Source organism: Camelus bactrianus, chromosome 2, assembly GCF_048773025.1.
Source record: "Camelus bactrianus isolate YW-2024 breed Bactrian camel chromosome 2, ASM4877302v1, whole genome shotgun sequence".
Classification (NCBI taxonomy): Eukaryota; Metazoa; Chordata; class Mammalia; order Artiodactyla; family Camelidae; genus Camelus; species Camelus bactrianus.
The window spans coordinates 72,837,660-72,864,995 of NC_133540.1; the positions used below are offsets into that span (position 1 = coordinate 72,837,660).

Here is a 27,336-nt window from a genome sequence, read left to right on the forward strand (position 1 = left end):
TATTTATGATAGCCTAGATCACCTGTAAACTCTATATTTTAATATAAATATAGGCAATTTTTCATCCAATGTGATGAGCAGATCTGCACCTGCATGTACAGATGCAGGTAATTAATAATAATGTGGCTAATATGAAAACTCTTCATATTTCATATAATTTATATTTGATTAGTTCCCTTTGATATTCTAGGAACTGACAAATTTCAAATAAAGGTCAGAACCCATTCTGTGGAAATCAAGTTCAAGAAGAATTATAAAATTTTCTTCATTTTGCATCTTAAAATTTGCTCAACTTGCTACATATGAATATTTGTGTCCCCTCAAACTTTATATGTTGAAATCTTAACATGCCAAAGTGAGAGTATTAGGACATGTGGCCTTTGAAAGGGGATTAAGTCATGAGGCCAGAGCCCTGAGGAATGGGATGAAGGCCTTTACAAAAAAGGCCCCAGAGGGCTCCCTTGCTCTTCTCACCATGTGAGGCTACAAGGAAAAGACAAAAAGACACTATCCAGGAAGTGGGCCCTCATCCGACACTGAATATGCCAATGCTTTGATCTTGGACTTCCCAGTCTCCAGAACTGTGAGTAATAAATACATTTCTGTTGTTTACATACTTCCTAGTTTATGGTACTTTGTTAGAGCATCCTGAATAGACTAAGACGCAACTATTGCTTCCTGGACCTCACTGCCTAAAGAAGGTAGTCTAAGTTCTTGATAAAGCATGTAATGTGCTTCACACCAAACAACCTTTTCCTTACCGCATGGGCCACACAACTGAATGTTTCTAATTTCTAGACCTCTGTGGTCTAACTTAAGACCTTGGCTCATGACACTTCCCTTTCCTCAATCCCGTCTTTGCACTTTCGAAATACTTTGAAATACTTTGCACTTTTCCAGGTCATGTTCAAATACAACCAGCATTATAATATTCTGTCACTTTCTACAGTCAGAATAAACTATTTCTGCCCCAATACTTTTACATAAGGTCTTACACATAGTGGGACCTCAATAAATGTTTGTTAATTGTTCTGAATGACTCACCACATTTCAGGAAAATAACAGAAATAGTGAGAAATGACAGTAGTGAACTATTATCAATAAGTGACTAAGGCCCAAAGGAAGAGCAAGAAAGAGAAGGAGAAAAACAGCTAATGTTCACAAGAGGATAGACTACAGTCGGCTTTACTCCTGTGGGCATTATTACCAGAAATTACGACCAATCTCTCTTTAAGGTGGCGTAGCAACTGACATGGCTCCATTTTTCTACTTGGCTTTGTTGCCAAAGTTTCTATTGGCTGGCAAAGACCCTTAAGGGAGAAAAATGAGCTTAATTCCTTTACCCTTAATTATGCTTTAACAATTCTGCTTCAGTTTTTTAAAAACTGTCAGCTCAAATATTGCTGCCAAAAACTTTCTTGTTAAGCAGAGCCTAACTACTTTAAGTGGATCTTCAGTTTTAATAAAAAATATACCTAATAAAATTTTAATATAACAGGTTTAAGCCAACATTATCAGTGTTTGTCACATCTCCTGAGATAAGGGTTTCTTGTCAGATTTACTAGAGTCAAAGAGATTACCTGAGAAAAAGGGCATGTCCCAGTACAGATGTAAGCTAACTGCTGAAGTATAATACAAGAACTTAGAAGAAAACAGAATTTCCTTAGCTGAGACTCTGACATCAGTGGTCACATAGAATATTCAAATTACATCTATCTTTATAATCATTGCTATTAGGCTGTTGATTAGAGTCTAATGTCCATCTGGCAATTGCTCCCTTTCCAATTTCTTGTGTTATGGCTCAGCCACTATCAAAGAGGATAAAAGTACCTGCAAAAACACATTGTACCTTTCCTGATCTCTTTTGGAATGTATTGTAAAGTGATGTTCATATATTCCCATGTGCAATTAAGAATATTTTTACTATAGGAAAGGGTAAATAGCATTTTCTGATTTTTCATAATTACTAGGCAACTTTTAATTTGTGTCATCAATATGCCAATTTTGCCCAGAAGAATCACTAAAGATAATAGAATCTCTGACAAATTATTTATGTGTGGCATGAAAACTACACTGAAGGAATGCTAAATTTGTGCAACAAAAACTTTAGAACAGAATGTTTGCTTATTTTCCTCATTGCATTGCATCTGTCAGCACAGACATTTAATATCTCCATAGAGTATAATTAAAACAATGGATGCCCAGTGTCTTTATAAAACATTTAGAGCTGATATTCTTTAACCTTATATAGTTACCAAAGAAAATACAATTATTTATAAATTATTTGATGTATGGTAGAATTACTTTACTTAATTCCATGCACCTTTTATTTTACAGCTGATATGATTCAGCTTCCAAAATTCACTTGTCGTGTAAGTAGAGGATTCCAAGATAGAACAGATGGAAGTCATTGCCAGATAAACTAGATTCATCCTGAGTTCACTTTTGATAGCCTCTCATATTCATGGTCCATCTCAGATGGACATGTTAATGATGAATCACAGTCTCTGAATTTACTTTGATTAGTAATTTCTTATTTAAAGAAAAATGTTTTACATTATACTTTACATTTATAGGTAAATTCTGAAGAAAGGCAAGAAATGATATTTAAAATCAACAAAGAATGAATGCATATGATCCAGAGTTTATATGAAATGTTATCATTAAGATAAGAAACACTGCATGTGCTATACATGAAATTGGTTGCCCAAGTTATTATTAATAATGACATTATCTTAAATATAGTGTTAATCCCAAGCCAGTTCCATTATCTGATGTCTGCATTAGATGGTAAAAGAGATCTTGTTAATATTGGTCAGCAGAGCACTTACTGCCTTCTCTGCTATTATCTCACATTGTTTTCTAGACACTTGGGAGCAACAAATACTGGGGAACAGAGCACACTGCTGACTTCAACTGTTTCCAAATAAAATTATTTTGGCATCTTGTTGGAAGACAGAACAAATATTTCAGTGATGGCAGTCCACTCTGAAGTAGGTCCCCCAAACCAAGGCTGAGGTCACAAGGACTCACTCTCTTACAGTTAATTTTCTTTCAAGAAACACATGAAGTTGTTTATATTTCCCAAAATTTCAAGGCTTTTATTGGCTTTGGGATTTTGCCAGAAATAATTCAATAGCCTATCTTTTACATACAAATGAATTCAGACATGTCTTTCCATGTTTTGTACCTGAATTCTCTCCCCTCGTGTTCTGTACACCAAGCTTTTCCTATGAAATCTTCACTTTTGCCAGTTAAGGAATACAATTCAAACCTATGTATCCTGTACTTTTCTGTGGGTTCTGTTTAACTCATTGATATAAAAAGTGGATCCTTGAATTCAATTTTCCAAGTTCATCTCTAACAGATGCTGAGTAAATTTTTTTCACTAAATATATCAAAGGGACTCAGATTAAAGTAAGCAGAGTATGGCTCAATGCTCTTGAAAGCATGCTAAAATAAACCTTCTTACAAAGAAAGTTTTACATCATTACTACTTGGAGAACTCAAAAAGTTAGGAGAAATCTAAGGCACCAACCTATGCAACAATGAAGAAACTCACTGAAATTCAAACTTAAGGAAGAAAATGAATATGTGAGCTGAGGATGGGGTGGGAGGAGGTAGGTCATTATTTTTAGAATGTATTAATGTTGATAAGTTCCATTATCTTGTACATGCCTCCTTGAAATCATCTGGACAGTGTGTGAGAAGGATTTGGATAGAAATATGAAGCTAGCAGGCAACATGAAAGTATTTATTTATTTTTTTCCATTAAATTGTTCTTCCCTGAGGTCTATTATGACTAAAAGATAAAAGATATTGCATATCTTTTAACATAAATTAAGCAAAATTTGTTTTGTGTTTAATTTATGTAAAAATAACTTTGTTTTATTAGGATATATAATTATTATTTTTCTCTCAGATGAGTATTTATCATATATTAGTCATGTTGTCTACAAAAGTCAAATAATAGGTATAATGTTTATTCAAAATTTACCTTGACAGAATCAGAAGGAAAAAAATTATCATAAAATAACACTATATAAGCATAATATGATAAGTATTGTTTGTTAGTTGTTATTTCAATTTCAATTTTACTCAGCGCTTATAATTGAGAATTTAGTAAAGTACTTTTAAAAACCATAATTCTTTGATACTCTCAATCACAAGATTTTAAGAATTGTAAGTTAATTCAAATACAGGTGACATTTAAATAAAGTTTCCAAATTTAATGGAAATTAAAATAGCATTGGAAAACAGATTCAAATGAGCACACTGATGAATATATACAAACATTTAAGAAAACCTCTTATCCTTCTACATTCCCTCAAATCCAAACTCCTCACACATGACTGAGAATTTAATAAAATAATATCTGAAAACTGGATTAATAAAATATCACATATTTATATGGTAGATTAAAAATTGCCCCAAATCTTTGGCATTCCCCATGGCGAGGTACAATTTATTTTTCCTTCCCTTGAATTAAGGTTGGCCTTGTGTGGAGGAAAGAGTTAACATAGCAGTCTTGAGTCTGTCTATCTGTTATGGGTTGAATTTTGTCCCCTCAAAATTCACATGTTGGAGTTTCAACTCCCAGTATCTTAGAATGTAGCCATATTTAGAGACAAGGTCTTCAAAGAAATGTTAAAATGATGCTCCCAGGGGTGGGGAGACTAATCCAACATGACTGGTGTCATTGTAAGAAGATGAGACACCAGGGATGTGCACGTATGGAGAAAACTCCATTAATCTCTACATCATGATATCTACTTATTTGCAACATCAGAAAGACAGCAAAAAGAGGTAAGAATTGGAAAATGTAGAGAGTTTAAGAATCAGGGATAATCTTTGACATTGCTCTCTTTTGATATTCCACATACAATCTATTAACAAATCCTGCTGACTCACAGTCAAAACACGCCTAAAATCCAACCAGTGCTTACCCTCTCTTCCTTTATCACTCTACCTCTCACCTTTAGGAGCTTTGCATTCCTTCTTCTATCATGGCCTCTTGCTGCCTATATCTGCACAGAAGTCACAATAATGGCTTTAAAATAAAGTTTGATTATGTCATTTTTTTTCCCAGAACACTCCAATAGGTTCCTATCTCATGCAAAGTAAGATTCCAAGGGCCTAGGTCTTTCATGGTCTGGTTTCTCTCTGACCTGATCTTGCATTACTTGTCTACTCATTCACTCTGCTCCAGCCACAATGGCACTCGTGCCCATCCTAAAAACCGCAAGTGTTCTGCCTCATATCTTTTGCACTTGTTGTCTTCAACCCTCTTCCCATAGATAGATGAGCTGCTTACTTCTTTTTTTCATTTTAGTCTCTGCTAAAATATCCCCTAATCAGAGTAACCGTCTCTGACCACCCTTTTTGAAACAGCAACACACTTCAAAGTCACTTTCTATCCTGCTTTATTTTTCAGTATAGCATTTATCACCCCTCCCTGACATGTTATATATTTATTTGTTTATTGTCTACCTCTCCTCACTAAAATCCAAACACCATAAAAGCAGGAATTCAGTCTGTGTTGTTTATATTGAAGCACCAGTGTCCAGAAAGTTATCAAGCACATGGTAGGTCTTTTATAAATTGATTCATCAACAGATGAATGAATGAAGTGGCCCAGTCAACAACTGAGCAAAAATGCAGACTATACTGTTTGGGGCTCTTTCTGAAATATCCAAAAAAGTGAATTCTAATAATAAAAAAAGACCATTAAATTTAATAAATGAAAATTGGCAATAAAAACTCATAAAAAATCTCAATCTATGCAGGATATACAACAGATGATGTATGAGGTAACACCACTATCTGACTCCTCTCTCCCGGAGTCTCCAAATATGTTTTCTACTATGGTGTTTTTAGACAAAATAAACTGAAACTACTTAGTATTTTGATGTTATAACATACAAAGAGTAAAATATCAACAGTGCTTTGTTCACAGTGAGATTTTTTTTTTCCCCAGGACCTAACATGATTAAACATTGTTCCTTCAGTGGAGATTGTATTTAGGAGGTTACCAGGTTAATTCACAGGAGGAGGTTTGGGGAATTAAAGAAGAATATACTGTGGTGTATTCCTGATAAAAAGATACCAAAAGACTTATGGTTACAGAATTTATTACATATTTCTCTTTTCCAAGTAATGTTTTATTATATTTACCAGTTTTCCCTTAAGACAAATTCATTATATTTACTCCTCCCTCGTAACTAGTTAACGTTTCCATTAATTATTTTTCATAAAAGAAATCTGATATATGAGCTCATCTGAATACTCGAGGGTATAAAATAAATAGCATGCCTTCTAGGAATGAATATTAAACTTTATTCTTCATCAAAGTAGAGAATTTATTTTTAAAATGTATTTCTGCTCTCACATTTAGAAATGAAGTACAAAGGGTTGAGTGCTTTGTATTACTTCTAATATATAGGACTTTCTTACTTTAAACTTAGAAATATCCCTTCTGTAAAGTAATAATAGTTAACACTTATATATTGTTTATTACGTTCTGTTCTATGCACTTTCTATTTAATAACTTGTTTAACCTTATAAGAACACAATGAAGAAGTGGTTGCTGTTGTTCCCATTTTATAGATGGAAAAATTGAGACAAAAAACTAGCTCAAGGTCATACAAATATAAAGTAGCAAACTGGGATTTGATCCCAGGTAGTCTCTTCACTAGGTTACATTGCCTCTAATGTTCTGAACTCTCCTTTCTGCTTTCTTAAAAGTAAATACTATTCTTAAAAGAGAAATAAGTGGTCATTATAGAGACTATAGGAAAAAAATTAAGTATGATCCATCCAAATATTTGATGGTTGATAACTCTTTATTTTCTGGATTTTTTCCTACACAATATTTATGTTATATAATTGAGAGCAAACTATGTGTGTTACTGCATGTTACTAAGTCCTGAGTTTAGGCTCCATGTTCAAGTGTAGTTAAGCATCATTCTCCCTCTAACATCCCTACATTGCATGGCAGGATAAATGTTTTGAGACTTTAATGTATTTCTCTATTTCTTCCTCTCTGTCCCTTGTTTAAGTAAGGTGGCTTTGTGCTTTTTAAAATAAGGTGTGTGTATCTGGGCAGAAGAATCTTCAGATACTTGCTTTCCTCAGTTCTATAACATATTTGGAAGAGATTTTTCCAGTGCTCTAGCTGGTTGGAGGAAAGAGGGATAATCTCTGAGGGAAATATGAAAAGAGAGAGCTTCTCTAGTCAAGATTAAGTGCTGATTTCTGGAAATGAGGAAAAAGAGTCAGAGAACCTTGGATTGTACAAGGAGAGGAGACCCAGGAAAAAGCCTAGCACAACACTGTGTCAGCTTCTGGGGAAGATGATTGGACTTCAGGGAGAGTGGCTCCATTGTGCATTCTAGGCACTGGATACCCAACCTTGTTACACATGCCAGGAATCCATGTATCCCAGAAAAGCAGCAGTTAATGGGCCAAGAACGGCAATGAATTGTTTTTGCTTATTTTAAGACTTTAACTGAAGATTGATGACTGGCAGATATTCTTGGTTCACCTTTGAAACAACGTCTAAAGACAAGTAGAGTTGAATTTGTTTCTCTTCTGTTGACTTTATCACAGGATAAGGATAAAAGCATAAGGCAGGATAACACTTTTTTTTTAACTTATCTAATCAAAGAAAAGATGCTTTTGATAGTAAAGGGGACTAAAATGTAGCTATCATACTTCACTTAAGTACAAATGAATTTAAAAATACATGATGAATGCAGCTGGCAAAACAAACAAACAAAAAAACCAAACAAACGAAACATGGCCCATGATGTACTATAAATGGAGGTGATGGTCAGGAACAATAAGCCAGCTTTAGCTTCAAGAATGCTAGTTCCAGGAATGGATTGAGGCTGTTAATAACTGTGTATGTACAAATAAATTAAAAGGGTCATCCTACTAAGGAACAGTAATATTTGGTGGCCCAAAGGCATCTTTGGTGTGGGACATCTGACTGAGGCCAGCATTGGGAGAGAGGAGGTAGATGAGATTTTTGAGAGAAATCAGGGAGGATGGCAGAGGGAAGAAGGAGAATAGGTAGAATGGGCATGTCAAAGTTAACAAGTCAGCTTGATCATTCTACAGAAAAACTAAAACTCTTAATTAGCAGTTAAGCAGTCTACTCCCTTTTTCCTCATATTGAAGCCTCAGATTAATTATCTTGAATTATTATGATTCTATTGTGATTATTTGATAAAACATTATTCCACCCAGGTGAAATTAATGAGCCCTTGGCCTTTTTATAATAATGTAGTGGCATGTGTCAGACCATGTATATATATTTTATGTAATGCTGACTATTCTATTAAAATTGAAGTTAGGCATTTTCCCTTTGTCTTCAAATATGTGTCCATAACAAGAGTCTGCACAATTATAAAAACCTGGGCTCCTAGGAACTTCTCAGCACCAAGAGTCTGACTGGGAAATCTGTGAGTTTATTACTTGTGGAATACGTGGAGGATTGTGAATTATACATCTTTTTCTTATGAGGGGATTCACTCAAATGCTTTCATGGCCGACATGAATAGGGAATGGTGATGACCATGGTATTCATATGCCCTGTCCAGATGGAAAAACCCTACTTATCTCTGATCAGTCAGTTCTATCTGGAAGAAAGGCACAGAGTTCCCAGATCTTGCAGTTGATTAAGGGAAGACTAGATGGACTTTTGTGAGAAATACCCTCATTTTTGAATGACTAGCTAAGCCAAACAAAACACTACAGCATTGGGTTTTAAACGGTAAGTGCAAGAAGTTTAGCCTGAGGTGATCTGCTCTGTAAAGAGAATAGAGTTGTGAGTAAGTACATGGGCTTGGACTATCTTTCAGAACAGATCTGTTTTTGTTTAAAAATTAAGTTGAAGTATGTGCTCCAATACTAATAGTGTTGAAAAATAGTGTCTTATTGGGAAAAAGAAGCATCTGATCCCAAACAAAATTTAACTGTCATCTTTGATTCATGTATCTCCAAAGCTAAACCTACCTCTCATGACTCCTTGGAAAGGTCTCCAGGATGCTACCCAGTTTTCTTCTACATTTAATTTAATAGATCCTACTATGGTACATTCCTACTGATAGCCAATTTCTCTTCTAACATTTGAGTCAATAATACAGGTAGAGATATTAGTGGGGAGGTAATTACTAAAAATGTTTTAAATATATAGCATACCATTTGTCATTATGTCAAATGGTATGGTTAAAGTTAATTTAATCTGAATGTCATTCTAAAGATATTTAAAGGAAAGCATTTACCTTAATACACACTTGAGCCAAAACAGGATATCTCCCTCTAACTATTGAATGGGTGCTTCTAAAACAGACCAAGAAAAGGGATGGAATACTTTCTTTTATTAACCTAATTCCTTCCCAGGAGAAAAGATATAATTAAGTCTTTTAATCAGCCACCAAAACTTTTCTTTCAAAGGTCTTACTTCTTTAATACTAGGGCAGGTGGTTATGAAGTTGGGTTTTAGAATCACTATTTTAGAAAAGAAAACCTAAAGACTTAAAGATAATTAATCTTATTTTAACAGAAAAAATCATGCCACATTCTTGGGGAATGAGAAAAAAAGATATTCAATTTTTTTATATTTACCATGTTGGTCAAATATCAAAATTATCAATAAAATTTTAGATACAAATGAATTACAGTAATTAGGATTTTTCAGGGTATGGGTATCAGAAAACTTTAATATCTCCTGTGTGTTTTACTTTTTGACACATTTTTTTGCAATTAAAATGTACTATACTGCTAAGTGTGTCTCTCAAAATAGTTTCTGTATGTTTGGGTTTATATAAGGATAAGTAAGATTTCTATTACTTATTTAATGATAACAGTTTATAAACTAAAGATAAAAGAAGCAAGTGCAGGTGATTTTACATCTGATAAAACTGTTTTGAAAAAATATAAATAGTATTCTTCTCACAGAAGAAGTAAATTAAGAGATTCTGTAACTATATTGGTTACCAAAAGCCAATATTATCTATTATAAGCACTTGGAAGTTTTAACTGCATATAAAGCCACTTATACACATTAACACAGGCACACTGTTGATATCTTAGAATCAGTCTGAGAAACTAAAATAATTATATTTATATTAGATTTATATCAGCAGATTTTAGAATATATCTGATCTTTCCTTTAACCAACATTAAAAAATACATTAATTTTCAAAGAGGGCAGTCATAATCAATATATTAAAAAGAGAAAATGGTTTCTAGTGACACTTTGATAACTCAATTAAAAACTTGTTAAGAATATGATTCTTCTGTAAATTTTGTTCCACACACCATAAGATGAAATATTAAGGAATACTAAACTTTGAAACAATATTATTTTCTCCTTTTTCTGTAGAATGAGAAAATATTTCTCAATAAATAATGTAATCAGAATACTATTTAGTATTTAATAATTCTCTAATATAAAATAAGCCTTTAACAATTATTACTATCATTATGTAACAAAACATCTATAATTAGAAAACTAAAGTGGAATTTATAACCTTCTATTATTTTCATTTATTCAATACAGCAAATATTAAATATATGGAAATCCATGCCAGCCACTGAACTATCTATAAGCAATATGAAGTTGAATAAGATTTAGTCTTCATATGAAAAACAATGACAATTTTATGATAAAATACAAATCTTCATAATGAACCCCAAAATGTGTATTTACCTGTCTTTAAATCAACCTAACTGAAACTACTGCATGTCAGTAAATTGCATCATTCCAACTTTCCAAGGTTTTTTTCGTTCCCATGATTTTAAAGAGTGCCTTTATTTACAATAATCTTAATGAAATCCAAACATCCCTGTTACAAATATAAAATAGTTGATCTACAAGTTCTGGCTTAAAGAGAAACTCCTAATCTTAAATAGCAAAACAAGGTAAATATGTTAGTTAATATGATTTCATATTTGTAATATATATAGCCTCCCAAACTGAAGAATTCTATTTTAATCATACTACTTAAATACTTATTTGCATATTTTCTAAAATATTTTAAAAATTCAATGCTTGGAGGAATTATTTCATATTTCAATTCTTGATTTTGACCATTATTTTGTAAAGAATACACAATTAATTAATAATGACCTAGAGTCATCAATGAAAATTTAACCAGCTAATGAAAATGTAACTACTTGATGCCATACTCATTTCTTAAATTAATATAAATAAAAGATTTGAAACCTATAATTCATGTGACATCAAACTATTACATTGAACACTGTCTCTTCCATGCAAGGCAAACAATGTGTTATTTAAACTATTATTTTCTATCCAAAGCTTTACCTTTATTTAGCAACTAGAATGACAAAAGAGCAAAACAATAATAAAATTTTAACATTTAAAATAAGATCCTTAAAGAGTAAAGCAGTTAACCTTACCATTTATGCATAGACTATTTTACTATAGAAAAATAAGCATTTTTAAAGATACTAAAATATTATAAACATTATTTTAAAAAGTTTTTTTGTTTATATTTTACCTTGAAAGGCGATGGTTCTTCCGTAAGAGGACTAACAGGAAGTGAAGCAGTGCTACTTGCTGGGCTCATATCTGCACTCTACAAGAAAAACAAAATTGAATTAAAAAAGTCCTTTTTTGTAGTCATTTTTATTATTCCTAACTTAGAACTTAATTCTTCTTGTTAAAATAAAAAACAAATACACAAGTGAAATACAGGTATAGAAAAATTCAAATTATTATTATATAATGAATCATTCTTTATTAAGAAATAATTATCAAGAAATTAGTCAAACTATCACTTCTACATTTGCATTTCACATGCATGTTATTAAATATAATAATCATATTTTATGTTAGGATGACATTTAGTATTATATTTGTTTAGCTTATATTTTTACCTTTTTTTTTAATTGAGGTATAGTCAGTTTACAATGTTGTGTCAATTTCTGGTATACAGCACAATTCTTCAGTCATATATGAATAGGCATATATTCATTTTTTAATAGTTTTTACCTTTATTTGATAATTAACCTATCTGTAATCATTCACTATGTTGGTTTTTCAATCAATTTCAGGCTGATTTTCAAATATGTTATCCACTTTTTCCTTTTATGGAGATTTAAATCATTGTATCAAGTTTTTTTTTTTAATTGATGTACAGTCAGTTACAATGTATTAATTTCTGGTATACAACATAATGTCTCAGTCATGCATATATATATATATACATATATTCATTTTCATATTCTTTTTCATTAAAAGTTATTACAAGATATTGAATATAGTTCTCTGTGCTATACAGAAGAAATTTTTTTATCTATTTTTATGTCCCAGTTTTTATTCATCATGAAAAGTATATCTACCATTAATTTACAATTACAAAATAAATATTAAATTTTAAAAATTCCCATATTCATAGCTCTTGAGAAATTTTCTTACTACATTCAGCTAAGCAAAAATGTAAGGACAAAAGATTCACACAAATATAAGAGAATTATTGGAATGTTGCTAACGTTGTTCTTCTAGTCCTTTAAAAATATGATGAATTAAAACTTCTTAAGCGATTAGCCTAAATAAAGAGATGTTGGTTAGAAGCTTTTCATTATTTTTCCTAAAAGCAAGAAAAAGATTCTGATAATAAGTAGCAATAGAAGTTATTTTACTATGTTCTTAACTCATTCTCTCAGAGGAATTCTTCCATTTAAGTAGATAAGCAAGTAAAACATTGGGGAAAAAAATGCACACCTAAATTTTTTCAGCTTGGTTTCCAAATGTACATGGACACAAATTTGCAGTAAAGATTAAAGCACAAACATGAATTAACTTTGATTGAAATAAGGGAATAAGTAGACAGATAACTTTGGCTGACTTAAATTCCAACAAAAGAATATTTCCAAAGAATAGATGCTGCAACTGCTAAAAATCGTTAGTCTCTTTCTAGTCAAAGATTATTTTCAGTTCATTTTATTCAGATGAACAATGAACTGGACACATTTTAAATATTCATTAAAGTAGGATTAATTCTGACTGTCTAGTCCAGAAACAACAGATATGAACTATAAACACAGTATAATTTTTAATATAACATGTACCTACTTTAGAAATTGACATAAGCCTGCACATTGAGTTAAATGGCTAAAGGAGGAAATTAGATAAAAACTGAACAATAATTTACTAAAGGAAACAGGAAAATACATGCACCAGATACCTGAGGTGAGTTAGTTACTGACTAAATTCTAAATGTATTCAGAGCTTCTTGGCCATTTATTAGATCAAAATCAGGAAATATTGTGAATTTCTGACTTTCACTATCTGATTATATGATGTAATGTAGAAACAAAGAGGTTTTCTTAAGAATGAATTCACTTCAGGATTCTAACATAAGAAATGAGTGCAATATTTTTACAGGAATAGAAAACCAAGACCCTTCAGCTGTTTCTTTCATCATTAGATTTTTCATGAAAAACTGAGCAAGTGATAAGAGTACAGTTCATACGCAGTTGAATTATCTGATATTTTCCTAAAGTACTGATATTTTACATAGCATTTTAAAGTATTGTGTCCTTAAAAATCATTTGTTCAAAAGACAGAGATGGCATTCAGTTGTGAAATTTTAGAAGCCTGGATCAGATGAAGGTTTTTTAACTTCCATAAGAAGAGCTCAAAATAAAGCTTCATGATTAACTTCTTTTAGGGTTGAGGTCTCCCACAAAGTCCCAGAAATAAATGTGTCAATTCTAAGCACCATGAAAAGCAGGCTAAAATTTGCATCATATAACCTTGATTCTTTGAATGTCATTCTTAGAGAAAACTTTGTTTTAGCTTTAACTTTCAAATCAATCTTACAGTGTGACACTTTAATTCTATTGCTCTTAGGAAATCTTGAGAAAAGTGTTTTTAAAAAGCAAATCAATCTTATATGACGACATCTGATAAACTGCTCTTAATTTTCAAGTTGAGAATTATATAGCAAAAAATAGGAAAAAGATATCTTAATTTGTAGCTTATTGTTTTCCCATTTGTGTTTCAGTGATATGTTATTTAGGTGTCGTTTCATTTATTCACCCTTTAGATAAAATACTATAGTAAATCCTTCAGATACAAATCTTATCCATGCTTCATATTTTAATTCATTTACCCTTTCGTTCAATGACAGCAATACCGACTCAACTGTACATCTAAATACAAATTAACAAAGTACTCTTAAGTTACATTTGATTTTTTTAAAGCTAACAGTATGTGTTTTTTCATAATTTTCTTCATAAATTATTTTGTCAGAATTATGGCTTCATTTGCTTTTAATGTATTTCAGAGACTTAAGAAATGTTAGGTTCACAATAATGTGCCAGTCAATCCCATGAGAATATGGAAAAGCTATTCTGTAAAAGACGTAAATCATCCCAACAAAAGGAATGACAGATTATAAAATGCCAATCCTAATTCTGATTATCTGAGTGTTTTTAAACTTGGCTTTCTGGTTCTAAGTACAGTAAATGCCTGCTTCATTCCAACATTAGGGTGATTAAATAATACGCTTAAAATGCTATTTGGGTAGACTTTCCCCCTTTCTACTTCTATCTCATGTATGCTAAGATCTCTTTTATTTTTTTCCAATTTGAGTTTAACATTAAGTATAATCTTTAAGTTAAATACCAAAATCTGGACAAATACTTACTTCTGAGCAGACCAGAGATATTCTGATGAATCTCTCTTCTCATGCATATTGCTCTTCAGAATTCTTTCTATTCATCTAGCTTTAAGAAACTACTTGCTTTGTTGCTGTTTTTTAGAATAAAATTTCCCTACATTTGCGAACTATCTCATCCATCATCTTCATCCTCTTTTTCTTTAAATCAACTTTGTTGAAGTATAATATACCTATACTAAAATATAACTTTCAAAAATGTACAGTTAGATGAGTTTTGACAAATGTACCCACATGTATAACTACCATCAAAACCAAGGTATAAACAGACCATTCTCACCACCTCAAAATGTTCTCTCACTATTGATGATTAGTAAGTATATCCTGTTTTGTGAAGTGTCTGTTCAAATACTTTGTCTACTTTTCTTTTTCATTGGGTTATATGGATACAAATCCTTTGTCACATGTATTTATTCTGAATATTTTCACCCAGTTTGTGGCTTATCTCTTCATTTTCTTAGCAGTGTCTTCAAAAGAACCAACGCCTTCCAACTTAATTGTCTTTTATTTGTTTGTTTTTTTATGGTTTATGCTTTTGGTGCTTCACCTGAGAAATTTTGTCCTACTTCAAGTTCTTAAAGATTTTCACTTATGTTTTCTTCTATCAACCTTCAGATCAATACATGATGGCCAAAAACACAGCAGTTAGGATTCTATTCTTTGAAAATGTTGTTGCAATTTCCTAGTGTTAAATGAACATTAAATAATCTTAATATTTGTACTGTACATGTTCTAGTATAAGGATTTTCATGAAGATTACTTTGTATTTAAGCAAGTAACCTCAGATTTTAGCCAGTCTCACACATGAGATGGGAATCTAACAGTTACTGGTGGCTTAACCATACTTTAATTTGAATAAACCAAAATTTCAAGCTATTATCTGCTTGTGAGTGTGTTGCTGGAGGAGAGGAAGTCTTTGCTAAAGTACTGGAAACTTAAAATTAATATAAAAGATTCTCCTGACAGTGATTGCTTATGGAACTTCCTGGACAAATGGATGGCAGAAGGAAAGAAAGCCAGCTTTAAATGGAGAGGAGAACAGTAATGCCAAGAAGAGCAATGTGTCTATCATCTCACAGACTCTTTCTCTTACTGTTGATTCATCTCTGAGGAGAAAGAGGGCACAAGTAGAAATAAAAAGAGCTTTTTAAAATAAAATTCTGAGGAACAAGAGGAACAGTCCCCTCCTGTTCAAATTTCTCAGTGGAAAAAAAAGGATTTAAGCACATAGAGATGGTCTGCAAACACCGTGTCATTTTGGCATATGAAGAGCTGCCACACAATATTGGTGAAGAGGATCGACAGATTTCAGTGAAAAGGACACCACACTAGAGGAGACTGTGGTGGGAGGCTGAATAGAGCTTTTCTTGGCTCCTATGAGATGGGTCATAAAAATGTATATGAATACTCAGGGACAATTTTTAAGAAGCTGGAAATTGCAGATAACTGACCTCAGTGAATTTTTCAGTCTCAAGTGCCCTGGTACCAACTTTGACTACCAATTTAGTGCCTACTCTGACTATCAACATTGATGTCATATTTACTACAAGTTATTGTTGAGAAAAAAATAAGTATACAAAGTTAAGCTTATTTCTTATAAATCCAGAAAATGAACAGTAAGGATTTGCAAATCGTAATAGGTGGTCTTTCCCCAATAAATAATGAGCATGGAAGAAAATAGTTTTGTTTTATTACTAAAAAATTTTCCCAGGTTAAATTTGGGAAAATGGAATACTATCTCTTACTACAAATAATGCTTAAAATGTTTAGTTAGAAAATGTAACCACATTCAATTGACACTGCTCAACTGTCAATGGCCAAAGTATACACCTGAGGATTCTGACACTCAGTACACTTGTCACCAACGAAATAGGGAAACTGAAGAGTATGAGACACTATTAATACTTACTAAACCACTGTTGAAACTTGAATGCCACATCCTCTCTCAGCTTCTAATATTATATGTATTACTGATAAATACAAGTATGAACTCATTGTAATAGCTTTGAGAAACACAGTATTGTTCTTTTGATATAATGAGATAAAGAACTCTCAATGGATTCACAAATAATCTAGCACTTGATACAGTTGATGCTTTGTGTATAAAATCTGCAATCAGCCATTTGTGTAATCACATAAGAATTAAAATGAAAATTCAGCTTTGAAATACTTTTTCCTTAATTCATGAATTAGGGAGTTGCTTTTTATTTATGAAAATGAGAGAATTTTTACAAGTATTCAAAATATTTTTAGTCTATAAATTATATTTTATTTCTCCTCTGATCTGGGGGAAAATATGTCAGTTTTATTAAATAAAATATTCTTTATTAATGCCCAATGCCTAGAAATTGGATTTCTTCTAATAAAGGAACTAGGGCTCCTTGGAGAAACAGCTGACTTCTGGGATGAGGCAAAGAATGTACAGCTTGTGCCAGAAAGTAAGGAAGTGCTCAAAAGTGCTTGAAAGATAAAAGGCAGGGGTGTGCCCAAGGGACACAAGAGCCAATGTGAGAGAGCTCCCAAGCGTCAAAGCTGGAGCAATCTGAGCAATAAAATAAATAACACAGTATTGGAGTACAATTAAAAGCATAAAACAAAAAAAAAATCATAAAATCATGTATAAATAAATAAGCAACTGAATAAATAAATAACTGGGGAGAAGAGACAAATCTCTCTTACAGAAATAATCCAAATAATTTATGTAGATACTGCAACTCTTTAAGAGGTGGGACTTAACATCACATCCACACCCCTAGGATGTGTTTAGTGACTTGCTTCCAAGAAGTAGAGTATGAAAAGGGGTGAGAGGTAACTTCACAGTAGAGAAGCTTGGCAAACAATAGCTCAAACAAGTGATCAAAGTTAACATCCTGCAGACAATATGATATATGATAAGAGGAGTACTTCACCTCTGTGGTCTTTCTCCCCAAAGCCAATGACTTCAGTCCAATCATGACAAAAATACTGGACAAACTCAAATTGAAGGACATTCTGCAAAAATCTGACCAAAGTCAAGGTCCTCAAGGACAAGGAAAGACTGAGAACTGTTACAGATTATGTCGCTATGGAAATATGATGACTAAGTGGCATCTTGGATAAAACCCTCAGACAGCAAAAAGGACATTAGGGAAAACTGGTGATATGTGAATAAACTGCTGAGTTTAGTCAATAGTAATGTACCAATAAGGGGTCTTGGTTGTGATAAGTGGATTCTGCTGAGGAAGGGTGATAACAATAGAGGAGACTGGATGAGGGGTTTATGAGAGTTCTCTGTACTATCTGCGCAACTTTTCTCTAAATCTGAAACTATTTCAAAATAAAAAGTTTATTTAAAAATATTCTTTATTATCAATAGAACCAGGCTTTTCAGGATTATAATACATGACTGTCAATATACTCATAGTTTCTAAGTTTTCATAACTAAGCTTTTATAACTAAACTTTCATTTGTAAGCTTTCCAAGGTATTAAAACTTTCATAGAAATAAATTTTGACAGATCATCTTAATGGGATGCATAACCTCTCCACCAAAGAATCTTTAATCCTCTATGAAGATTTCACCAAAAAGCTGATGTTAAATTGTTTTGCATACTTCCCTGTTCCGTAGGGGAATGTGGAAGGAAAGCTATAACTATGTAAAATGATCTATTTGTTTGGGTACTTATAAGGTGTTTGGTAGAGTGCGTTTGCATTATTAATATTTGCTGAATGCCATAATTCTATAGTACAGATCCATTTATTATATCTCCTCTGAAAGCATAATTAATGGATCTGCCCTATAGAATTAAAATTCGCTTGTAAGGATTTTTTGAAGTGAAACACGATCATTTGGCTCATATATGTTGAGTACATAAACAGATTTTAATGTAAGTGAAATATTTAAATTGTTTAAGCTGTTAGAGTAAAAAGTATGGTAGAAAGTAATTCTTGAGGTCTAATAAAATTAAATGGTCATCCAAATGTGGTAAATGTAATTTGAGTATGCATTCTCATAGTTCTAAAATTAGGTAAAAAATAGACACCACAAGTTATACAGTGTGTTGCTGTTTTAATACTCAGTGTGTTATTACTGATAAAGAATTTTGGATAATTTAGATTTCTATAGTATAAGTGGGCTACTTTTCTTGAAAATATTTTCCTTTTATTAGACATGGTGATTTTAAATTTTGCCATCGTTTGTCCCACTGGACATTTTTGTCCCAAAAAGTCAGTAAGGAAGGAAATGCAGAGCATCTAACTATGGCACAGAAATACATTCTTTACATATTAGTGGATAGACTTTTGAGCACTAATATGTGTCCTTCATCAGGTACATCCTATAGATGACAATGAGCCAACAGCCCTGGGCTCCTCCAGTCCAGGGTGCTGACCACTGAATTTCAAGCACACCTTTGTGAGGAACCAGTTAACCATGGGAAAGTTGATTCTACCCACTTCATTCCTTAAGGAGTATATTTCCCATGCTTATTTGTTTACTGTCTTGGCAGTAAACCAAAATGAGAGCAACATCAAATTGACTACAATATCTAAATCAGAACTAGCTCTTTCCAAGCTCAGCAACCTTACCAATTTGAGTAAGGTTTCTCTATCTGGCACATTGTCTCTGAATGAAAATGCAAGGTTTTTGTCTTTATAATACATTCTTGTAGTTGATATCTGGTGTTTTTGCCTCCAACATCCAATTCATTTCACTGTGTTAACATTTGAATTTTCCTTTGGGGAGTGATTTCTCCTAGACTCTCAATCCCATTTGTTTTGAGTAGTGCTGATCCAATGTCCTTGAAATAGTTGTGAGCTTTTAACCAGGGCCTAGCCAACCTTTCCCACTGGACACCAAAAAGCACAAGAGCCAATGATGCTCAAATCTGGGAACTGTGTTGGAATTTTGATAAAAAGATGCTTTCATTCAGCTCATGCTGCTAAGGTCAGAGAATGTGTTTCCATCTGAACTGACAGAGGCCACCAAGTAGGTGGGACACCCCTAGAAACAAACCCAGTGCAGAGTCAATACAAGAAATGGAGAGAAAGAAACTGAGTCCTAAAGGCATTTTTGACATATTCATAACCTAGTTCTACATGGGCAAATAGTTTTCAAAAACCAATATGCCTAAGATTTAACCAATATGCTTGGGAAGTTGCAAGTTATAGAATCTAAAATTTGGAATTAATTGTTAAATTAATTTCTAAATTTTGAGGGACTCAGATTATAAATTTTTTTGAATTTGGAGCTTCATGAGATTCGGTTAAAAAACTCCTTGATATAAGAAAATATAAGACTGTATTTACTTATCCCTTTTAAATTATATATAGGTATTACATACATTTAAATATATATTTAAATTTACTTTTGACTAGTAACACATTCATATAGTTCAAAATTCAAAAGGCACAATATCTTTTTCCAGGAAAAGATTTCTCTTCCACTTCTAGTCCTCAGCCACCCAGAAGTCACAAATCTTACCAATTTATTGCATAACCTTCTACAGATATTTTATGTATATAATAGAAACACACACATCTATATATCTATATCTACATATACACATATATAGTCATTTTTTTCTTCCATACATACAGGATAATGTGTTCTTCAACTGGCCTTTTCAAATTACCATGTATTTGTATGTAATACGTTTCCTCATTCTTTTATATGGCTGTAAAATATTTCATTTTATGGATATATCATAATAAAGTTAACCAGTGCTGCATCCCCACTCTTTTGCTATTACAAACACTGTCTCACCATGTATTCTCTACTTCAAAAGACCTTTAGTACAGATTCACAAGGTAAACAATAGCTCTGGTTGAAGTTCACCTTCTTAAAATCACAGAGATTTTTTTAAAATCATAACTAAAAAATCTCTTGCTGCCTGATATCAATAATCAAAGATAGTTGAGAGCAACAATATCCCAATAAATGTCTGGCTCAGTGTTGAGTTAGCTTTGCTTTTAACCCTACTCTGATTTTGTGATCAATCCTAGTTACTACTCATTACTTCATTGCTTTGTCACTAAATCAAAGCTGTGACCAAACCCCAAAGTAACCTAAATTACTTGGCTATAACAAAGATATAAACTAGCTCATTCTTTCAGACTGAATCCCACAGGAGAAATCAGGACTCAGTTAGCAGTTTGTAAGTTTCAGAAATTAAATTATATCAACTCAAACAGGGACAAGTAGATTTTGTTGGGATGATTCAGAATAACTAAATAAATAAGATACTGTTCTTAGAATGACAATCTCCAGGTCCATCCATGTTGCTGGACTAGACTTCAATTTTAAAAAAAAAAAGAGAGAGAGAGACTGTTCTTAATCAGATACTAGGTAACATATTAACTAACAACAAAATCTAAACTTGGCTTAAGAAGTCAGGGTGGCAACCTATTTGAGTTGTTTCCTTTTAGTAAAGAGAACCATTCAGAAACCATATTATGGAGCAGAAGATTTGTTGTGTGAATGAAAATACTGCAACCATATCAGTAAACAAAGAATGCTGAAACCAAGTCATCAGCGGCTGCCACCCCCCCCACCCCCCCACCCCCACCCCCCCCCCCCCCCGTGAGGACAGGCCTGCAGCCCAGCCTCTGCAGCCACTCACAATGGTGCACTCTGAGGGGACTCAGAATAAGAAAGGACAGGATACTGGCCCTAGATAGCTAGGTGCATGTCAAAGGAATGAATTCAATGAGCCCAAATGTTTGCTTCCTCCCATACATAGAAAAGCACTAAATTCTTTAACTTGAGGTGCCTGGTTTTCTTTAGATAACAAGTAATCTTTTATTGTTCCAACTACCTGGTATTTGTTGTAAAGCTCCTATATATTTTAGCTCCTCCCCTACCTCTTCAGAGCAGTCCCTCAGAGGATCTGAGAGGCTGTCATTCAGGCTTGAGTCCTCCCGCCAAATAAAATATAACTCTTAACTTTTAGGCTGCGCATTTATTTCAGTCGACAGTTGTTAAGTATTAAGTTAGAAAAAAGTAGTAATTGGATTCTCCCAAAGTATGCTTTATATCAAGCTATGGTAAATGTATAAAGAAACACGAATCATTTACATTCCAAGAGCTTCCTACTTCAAGCAGTGCTAGAGCTTCACCATCATGACAAAATCCGTATTATCTCATTTGTTTAAAAATTTAAAAGTCTTAGAAGAAATAAAAGCAAGAATAAACAAATGGGACCTAATGAAACTTACAAGCTTCTGCACAGCAAAGGAAACCATAAGTAAAACAAGAAGAAAACCTACGGAATGGGAGAAAATTTTTGCAAGTGAAACCGACAAAGGCCTGATCTCCAGAATATATAAGCAGCTCATATGACTCAATAAGAAAAAAATAAACAACCCAGTCCAAAAATGGGCAGAAGACCTAAACAAGCGATTCTCCAAGGAAGAAATACAAATGATCAATAGACATGTAAAAAAATGCTCAATATCACTAAATATCAGAGAAATGCAAATCAAAACTACAATGAGGAATCACCTCACACCAGTCAGAATGGCCATCATTCAAAAATCCACAAATGACAAATGCTGGAGAGGCTATGGAGAAAAGGGAGCCCTCCTTCACTGCTGGTGGGAATGCAGTTTGGTGCAGCCACTGTGGAAAACAGAATGGAGAGTCCTCAAAAGACTAGGAATAGATTTACCATATTACCCAGGAATCCTACTCCTGGGCATATATCCAGAAGGAACCCTACTTCAGGATGACACATGCACCCCAATGTTCCTAGCAGCACTATTTACAATAGCCAAGACATGGAAACAGCCTAAATGTCCATCAACAGATGACTGGATAAAGAAGATGTGGTATATTTATACAATGGAATACTACTCAGCCATAAAAACCAACAACATAACGCTATTTGCAGCAACATGGATGCTCCTGGAGAATGTCATTCTAAGTGAAGTAAGCCAGAAAGAGAAAGAAAAATACCATATGAGATCGCTCATATGTGGAATCTAAAAACAAACAAACAAACAAAGCATAAATACAAAACAGAAATAAACTCATAGACATAGAATACAAACTTGTGGTTGCCAAGAGGGCAGGGGGTGGGAAGAGAGAGACTGGGCTTTCAAAATTGTAGACTAGATAAATAAGACTATACTGTATAGCACAGGGAAATATATATAAGATCTTATGGTAGCTCACAGAGAAAAAAATGTGATAATGAATATATATATGTTCATGTATAATTGAAAAATTGTGCTCTACACTGGAATTTGACACAACATTATAAAATGATTATAAGTCAATAAAAAATGTTAAAAAAAATTTAAAAGTCAATTTCCAAAAGCACAATGACTTCATGCCAGACACACTACAATGTAATTTAAGATAGAAATAGCTAATCTTATTAGCAATATATTTCTTTAAACCAGCCTATTTTTGTTGATGATGGTATTGGTTACCTCAGCAATGACTAAGCTTATTCATTTTAATTTTGCTTTTGTTTTTCTCCAATTTTAAGAAACTACAGTTTCTACTCATATCCCAATTCTGGAAGTACATGATATTTGAACCTTAAAGTCCCTATTTCATTTCCCTAAGTTATTGTACAGATATTGTAAGGCTGAGTTTCTGTTTTTACATACTATTTCTCTCAAGGGGAGAAATTCTGTCCCTGATCTCTAGTCTCTAAGGCTGAATCCAAACCAGTTGTTGCTGCACCTCCTTATGACCTGAATCTCCACTATCCCTTGATTTGTTTATTTTCTCGAACATTCTTGGTACATTCTGCTGCTGCCACAGCTGAAACTATGGTCTTACTTCATTAACAACATTTAACAAGCAGTAATGAGAATCTAACACAAACCAGATTTTATGATGTACGTTTAATAAAAATAGTCCCTACTTCCAGTTATCTTAAATTCATCAGAGGAGATAAACAAGTGTGAAAAGTACAAATGAGAAAAAGGAATTCCTAAGTAAATAGATAGATAAACAAACAAAAATCTAATTGTTCAAGATAATCATTGATTTAATATGTGTGTATGTACTTTTTTCCCCAGTTTTTTTCTGTCAATGTAATTGATTGGAATAAATGCACATTCTCTGTTTTAAATTTTTCCCCCAACTACATTCTCAGGAATTTTCTCACATCAAATATTTTCCTTCAGTGTACTTTCTGACAAAGGCATGAAATTCCATCATACAAGTATAACTTTATTCATAAGTCTCCTAATTTTTGACATCCTGGCATCTCCATTCTTTTCTTTACAATTACCTCTGTGATGATATTCTTAAAACAGATCTGTGATTATTTCTTTTAACACATTTGTAGAATTATAAATTCTCAATTAAAGAATACACACATAACTGGCTAACTTCACACATAGTATCAAAATTCTTTCAAAGCTAGTGTACTGACTTTTACTTGAGAATTTTGAGAGTTATAAATTTTTTGCACCTTCAATAGGCAAAGAGAAATATATCAAATTACTTAATAGACTGTGACTTAACTGATTGGTTAAATGTTAGGTGGGAAAATACAACTTTAAATTTCATTCAGATAACTTTAAATAAATTAAAACACTAAATATAAAAACAACCCCAAGAAGAACTTGAAGAAAATATAGGTAAACATTAGCTATCAATTATAGAACGGGGAGGACTTTTCTAAACATAAACATAAATAAATCATAAAGTCAAAGACTGATATTTCTGATTATGTTTAATTTTCTGCATTTAAAGAAAATAAAATTATACATCAAATAAAACATTTGTAAATTTTAGAAGTTTGCGGGGAACACTTATTCTACATTCCTGGCTTTTCCTTTCATGTAGAAGGAACTCTCCTAGAGTTACACTCTCAGCTTCTCTGCCCAGCAAAGAAAGGACCACTTTCCTTGCTGGTAAGTTTGGGATGGATGAACTCAGTGTGCTTGAGTCAGCTCATTCCTCTTTCTTTTGCTAGCTGGATCACGTGCAGAGAGCCTGCGTTCTGTTCAACAGCTCTGCAGTCAGCTTTTTCCTGCTAAGGTCTGAGTGAGAGCCTTCAGCCTTAAATCCTAAGAGTTTTAACCTGGAAGGTTGCCTGCAGTTTATAGAGACTTTCCCCATGGGCAAGGAGATATTTTTACATCTTTGTGAGTGTTAAGTGGTGGTCTGTGGGATGAATGGGCCTCAACAAAGCCTCTAGGCCCCAACAACATCAGAAAGACAATGTCCATTGTTAGTCTCAGCTAAAGCACAGATGCCATGGCCTTAGGAGTTGCAAGTTGCTGCTGGTCGATTTTGAACTATAAGGAGCAGCTTTCCATTAGCAGATTTGGCTGGTGTAGTACTGAAATGGAAGGAAAGAGCACCTTTCCATTCTTAGACCTTTTAAATGCTGATAAGTAGGACAGTGTTGGCAGCTTTCAAACTGGAAGACAGCTGAAATCTGTGTCTGCAAGAGAATGCTAGTAATATTCTAGCTTTAAATTCTAAGTGCAAGACCTAGTATTTAAAACTGGATATGTTGCCTGAAGTAGGTGGCTTCTAGAAAGGCCAGTGATCCCTTTTCTTGTATTTGCACTCTTGTATAATCCTCTCCCCTTGAGTGTGGACTGGATTTGGGAACTTGCCTAAAGTAAAATGTGGCAAAAGCTAGGTTAGAAGAGACTGCAGAATGGCAAGCTTGGAAGCTTAAGAAGGCGATTATAGTGAGATGAGAGCTGATGATGGGTTGGACAAGGTTTTATTATTATAGATGGTAAAAATTGGTTGGAGAATATGTAGATTTTGAAGGTAGAATGAAAAAATTTCCTGATGACTTGGACATGGACTTGGAGAGAAATAGGAGACAGGGATGATTTCTAATGTTGTGCCTAAACAAACAGAAGGATTAAGTAGGAATTTATCAGAATAGGAAAGATGCGAAAGTAACACATTTGAAATGAAAAAAAAAATCAGTAATTCAGTTTGTTCAAGTTAAGTTTGAAATTCCAGTTGGACGTGGGAGTACAGATGTCAGGTAAGCACTTGGACACACTACCTGAGAGGATGGAGAACAAGATCATGAAAAAACAGTAGTTCAGGGAGCCGATATACCAAGATGAAGCAACAAATGGATACATAAAAGCTATTTCAGGAGTAATATTGGAAATAATAAAAATAAATAAAGATTTATAATCTTTCAAGAATAGGGGGAGGATGGTGATGGAGGTCTAACAAAGACCACAATAAAGGGGGTAACTAGTAGAATAGTCTGATGGACTTGAAGCTTTGAATCAAGAAGTGAGACAGGAGGGAAGGGGTCAGGGCACAACCACTGAAGGAATGACGCAGCAACTGAGGACAGGACAAAGTGGTTAGAACCAATGTGGCAGAAGATTCGACTTCCAGTAGAACTTGAGCCTCATGGCACACCCATAGGCGCCATGACAGTTCCTAGGTGGATCATAAAAGGTTAAGAACTGGAAATTCCCGACCCTTTCCCAAAATAATTGGAATAATCCTCCTACTCATTAGCATATGAAATTACTGAGCCCATAATACCTGTTGTTACCCCACAACAGGTCTCTCTCTCTTGCTTTCTGTGATGGCCCATGCTCTGTCTATGGAGTGTGCATCTACTTTTACTTTAAACTAAACACCCCCAAACCTCTCAATCTCTCTCCCCCTCGCCTTTGAGATGGCCCACATTCTGCCTATGGAATGTTAATCTCCTAAATTGCTCCCCCTTCTGAGTGAGACAGACCCCACTCTGTCTATGGAGTGTGTATCTCCCTGAATAAACTTACTTTCACTTTACTATGCCTCGCTTTTAAATTCTTTCCTGCGTGAGACAAGAACCTATTCTCCCGCAACATTAGGGAGGCAGAAAAGACACTGGTCAAGAAACTGTAAGGAGTAGCAAGAGGGACATCTGCCTCTTCTCTAGACCCTATATCATGAGGGGTGTGGTCTTGAAAACATCCACCACATAGTTTATGTGACTATTAACCAAAATGACTTCACCCAAATTATTCTTTCACAATCCATCTCAGAGGAGATAAGAAGTTTAGCATCTTCCTGTAGCAAATACCCCTACGACCAACTTAACCAATGTACTACAAAGGAAAACCAAAAAGGGAATGAGGGGAATAAACAAAAAGTATTTACATAAGCATTACATCCATTATCTAAATTTTGTTTTGCTGTGTTATATACTGCAATGTTTCTGAGAGTCACATATAGTTTACCTCTTTTTCCATATTTCATCCTTTTCCAGACTCCCTCAATTATCAAGTAACCTTGTCATATTCACCAGAATCTGTGCAGTCCCAATAGCTAAATCCTGACCATGGAATTTTGGCATCTTTTTTGCTAAACTGGTAGCAGAGAACTTTCCTCCTAACACATCCCAAACTCATGTTCATTTACATTACACAAATCATCTGAAATTGGTCACCAGAAAGGATTATTTACACTACAGAAGTTAGAAAATGTTATGAATTAGGGCATTTTTATTTGTTTATTGTTAACCATTTACCTGCATAGAACTGGACACAGTCAACACGCAAACATACACCACATACGATTTATGAAAGACCTTAAGAGGGAGCAGATGAAGCTTTAATTCCATTTATTTATTTCTTTATGCCTTCACTCTTTAGAAGGAAACAATCACAAAATACATGGGTAATGTCAATTG

At 33.5% G+C, this 27,336-nt stretch overlaps 1 protein-coding gene across 9 annotated transcripts in view; it reads right to left on the reverse strand.

Annotated features, from left to right (window-relative positions):
• Positions 1–27,336, reverse strand: part of CCSER1 (coiled-coil serine rich protein 1) — a 1,108,361-nt gene that overhangs the window by 634,251 nt on the left and 446,774 nt on the right. For all 9 annotated transcript variants that reach the window (XM_074343893.1, XM_074343839.1, XM_074343854.1 and 6 more), the window contains one exon: positions 11,532–11,609. In XM_074343893.1, the coding sequence (XP_074199994.1) occupies positions 11,532–11,609 (78 nt within the window). The remainder of the gene's footprint in view (positions 1–11,531; positions 11,610–27,336) is intronic.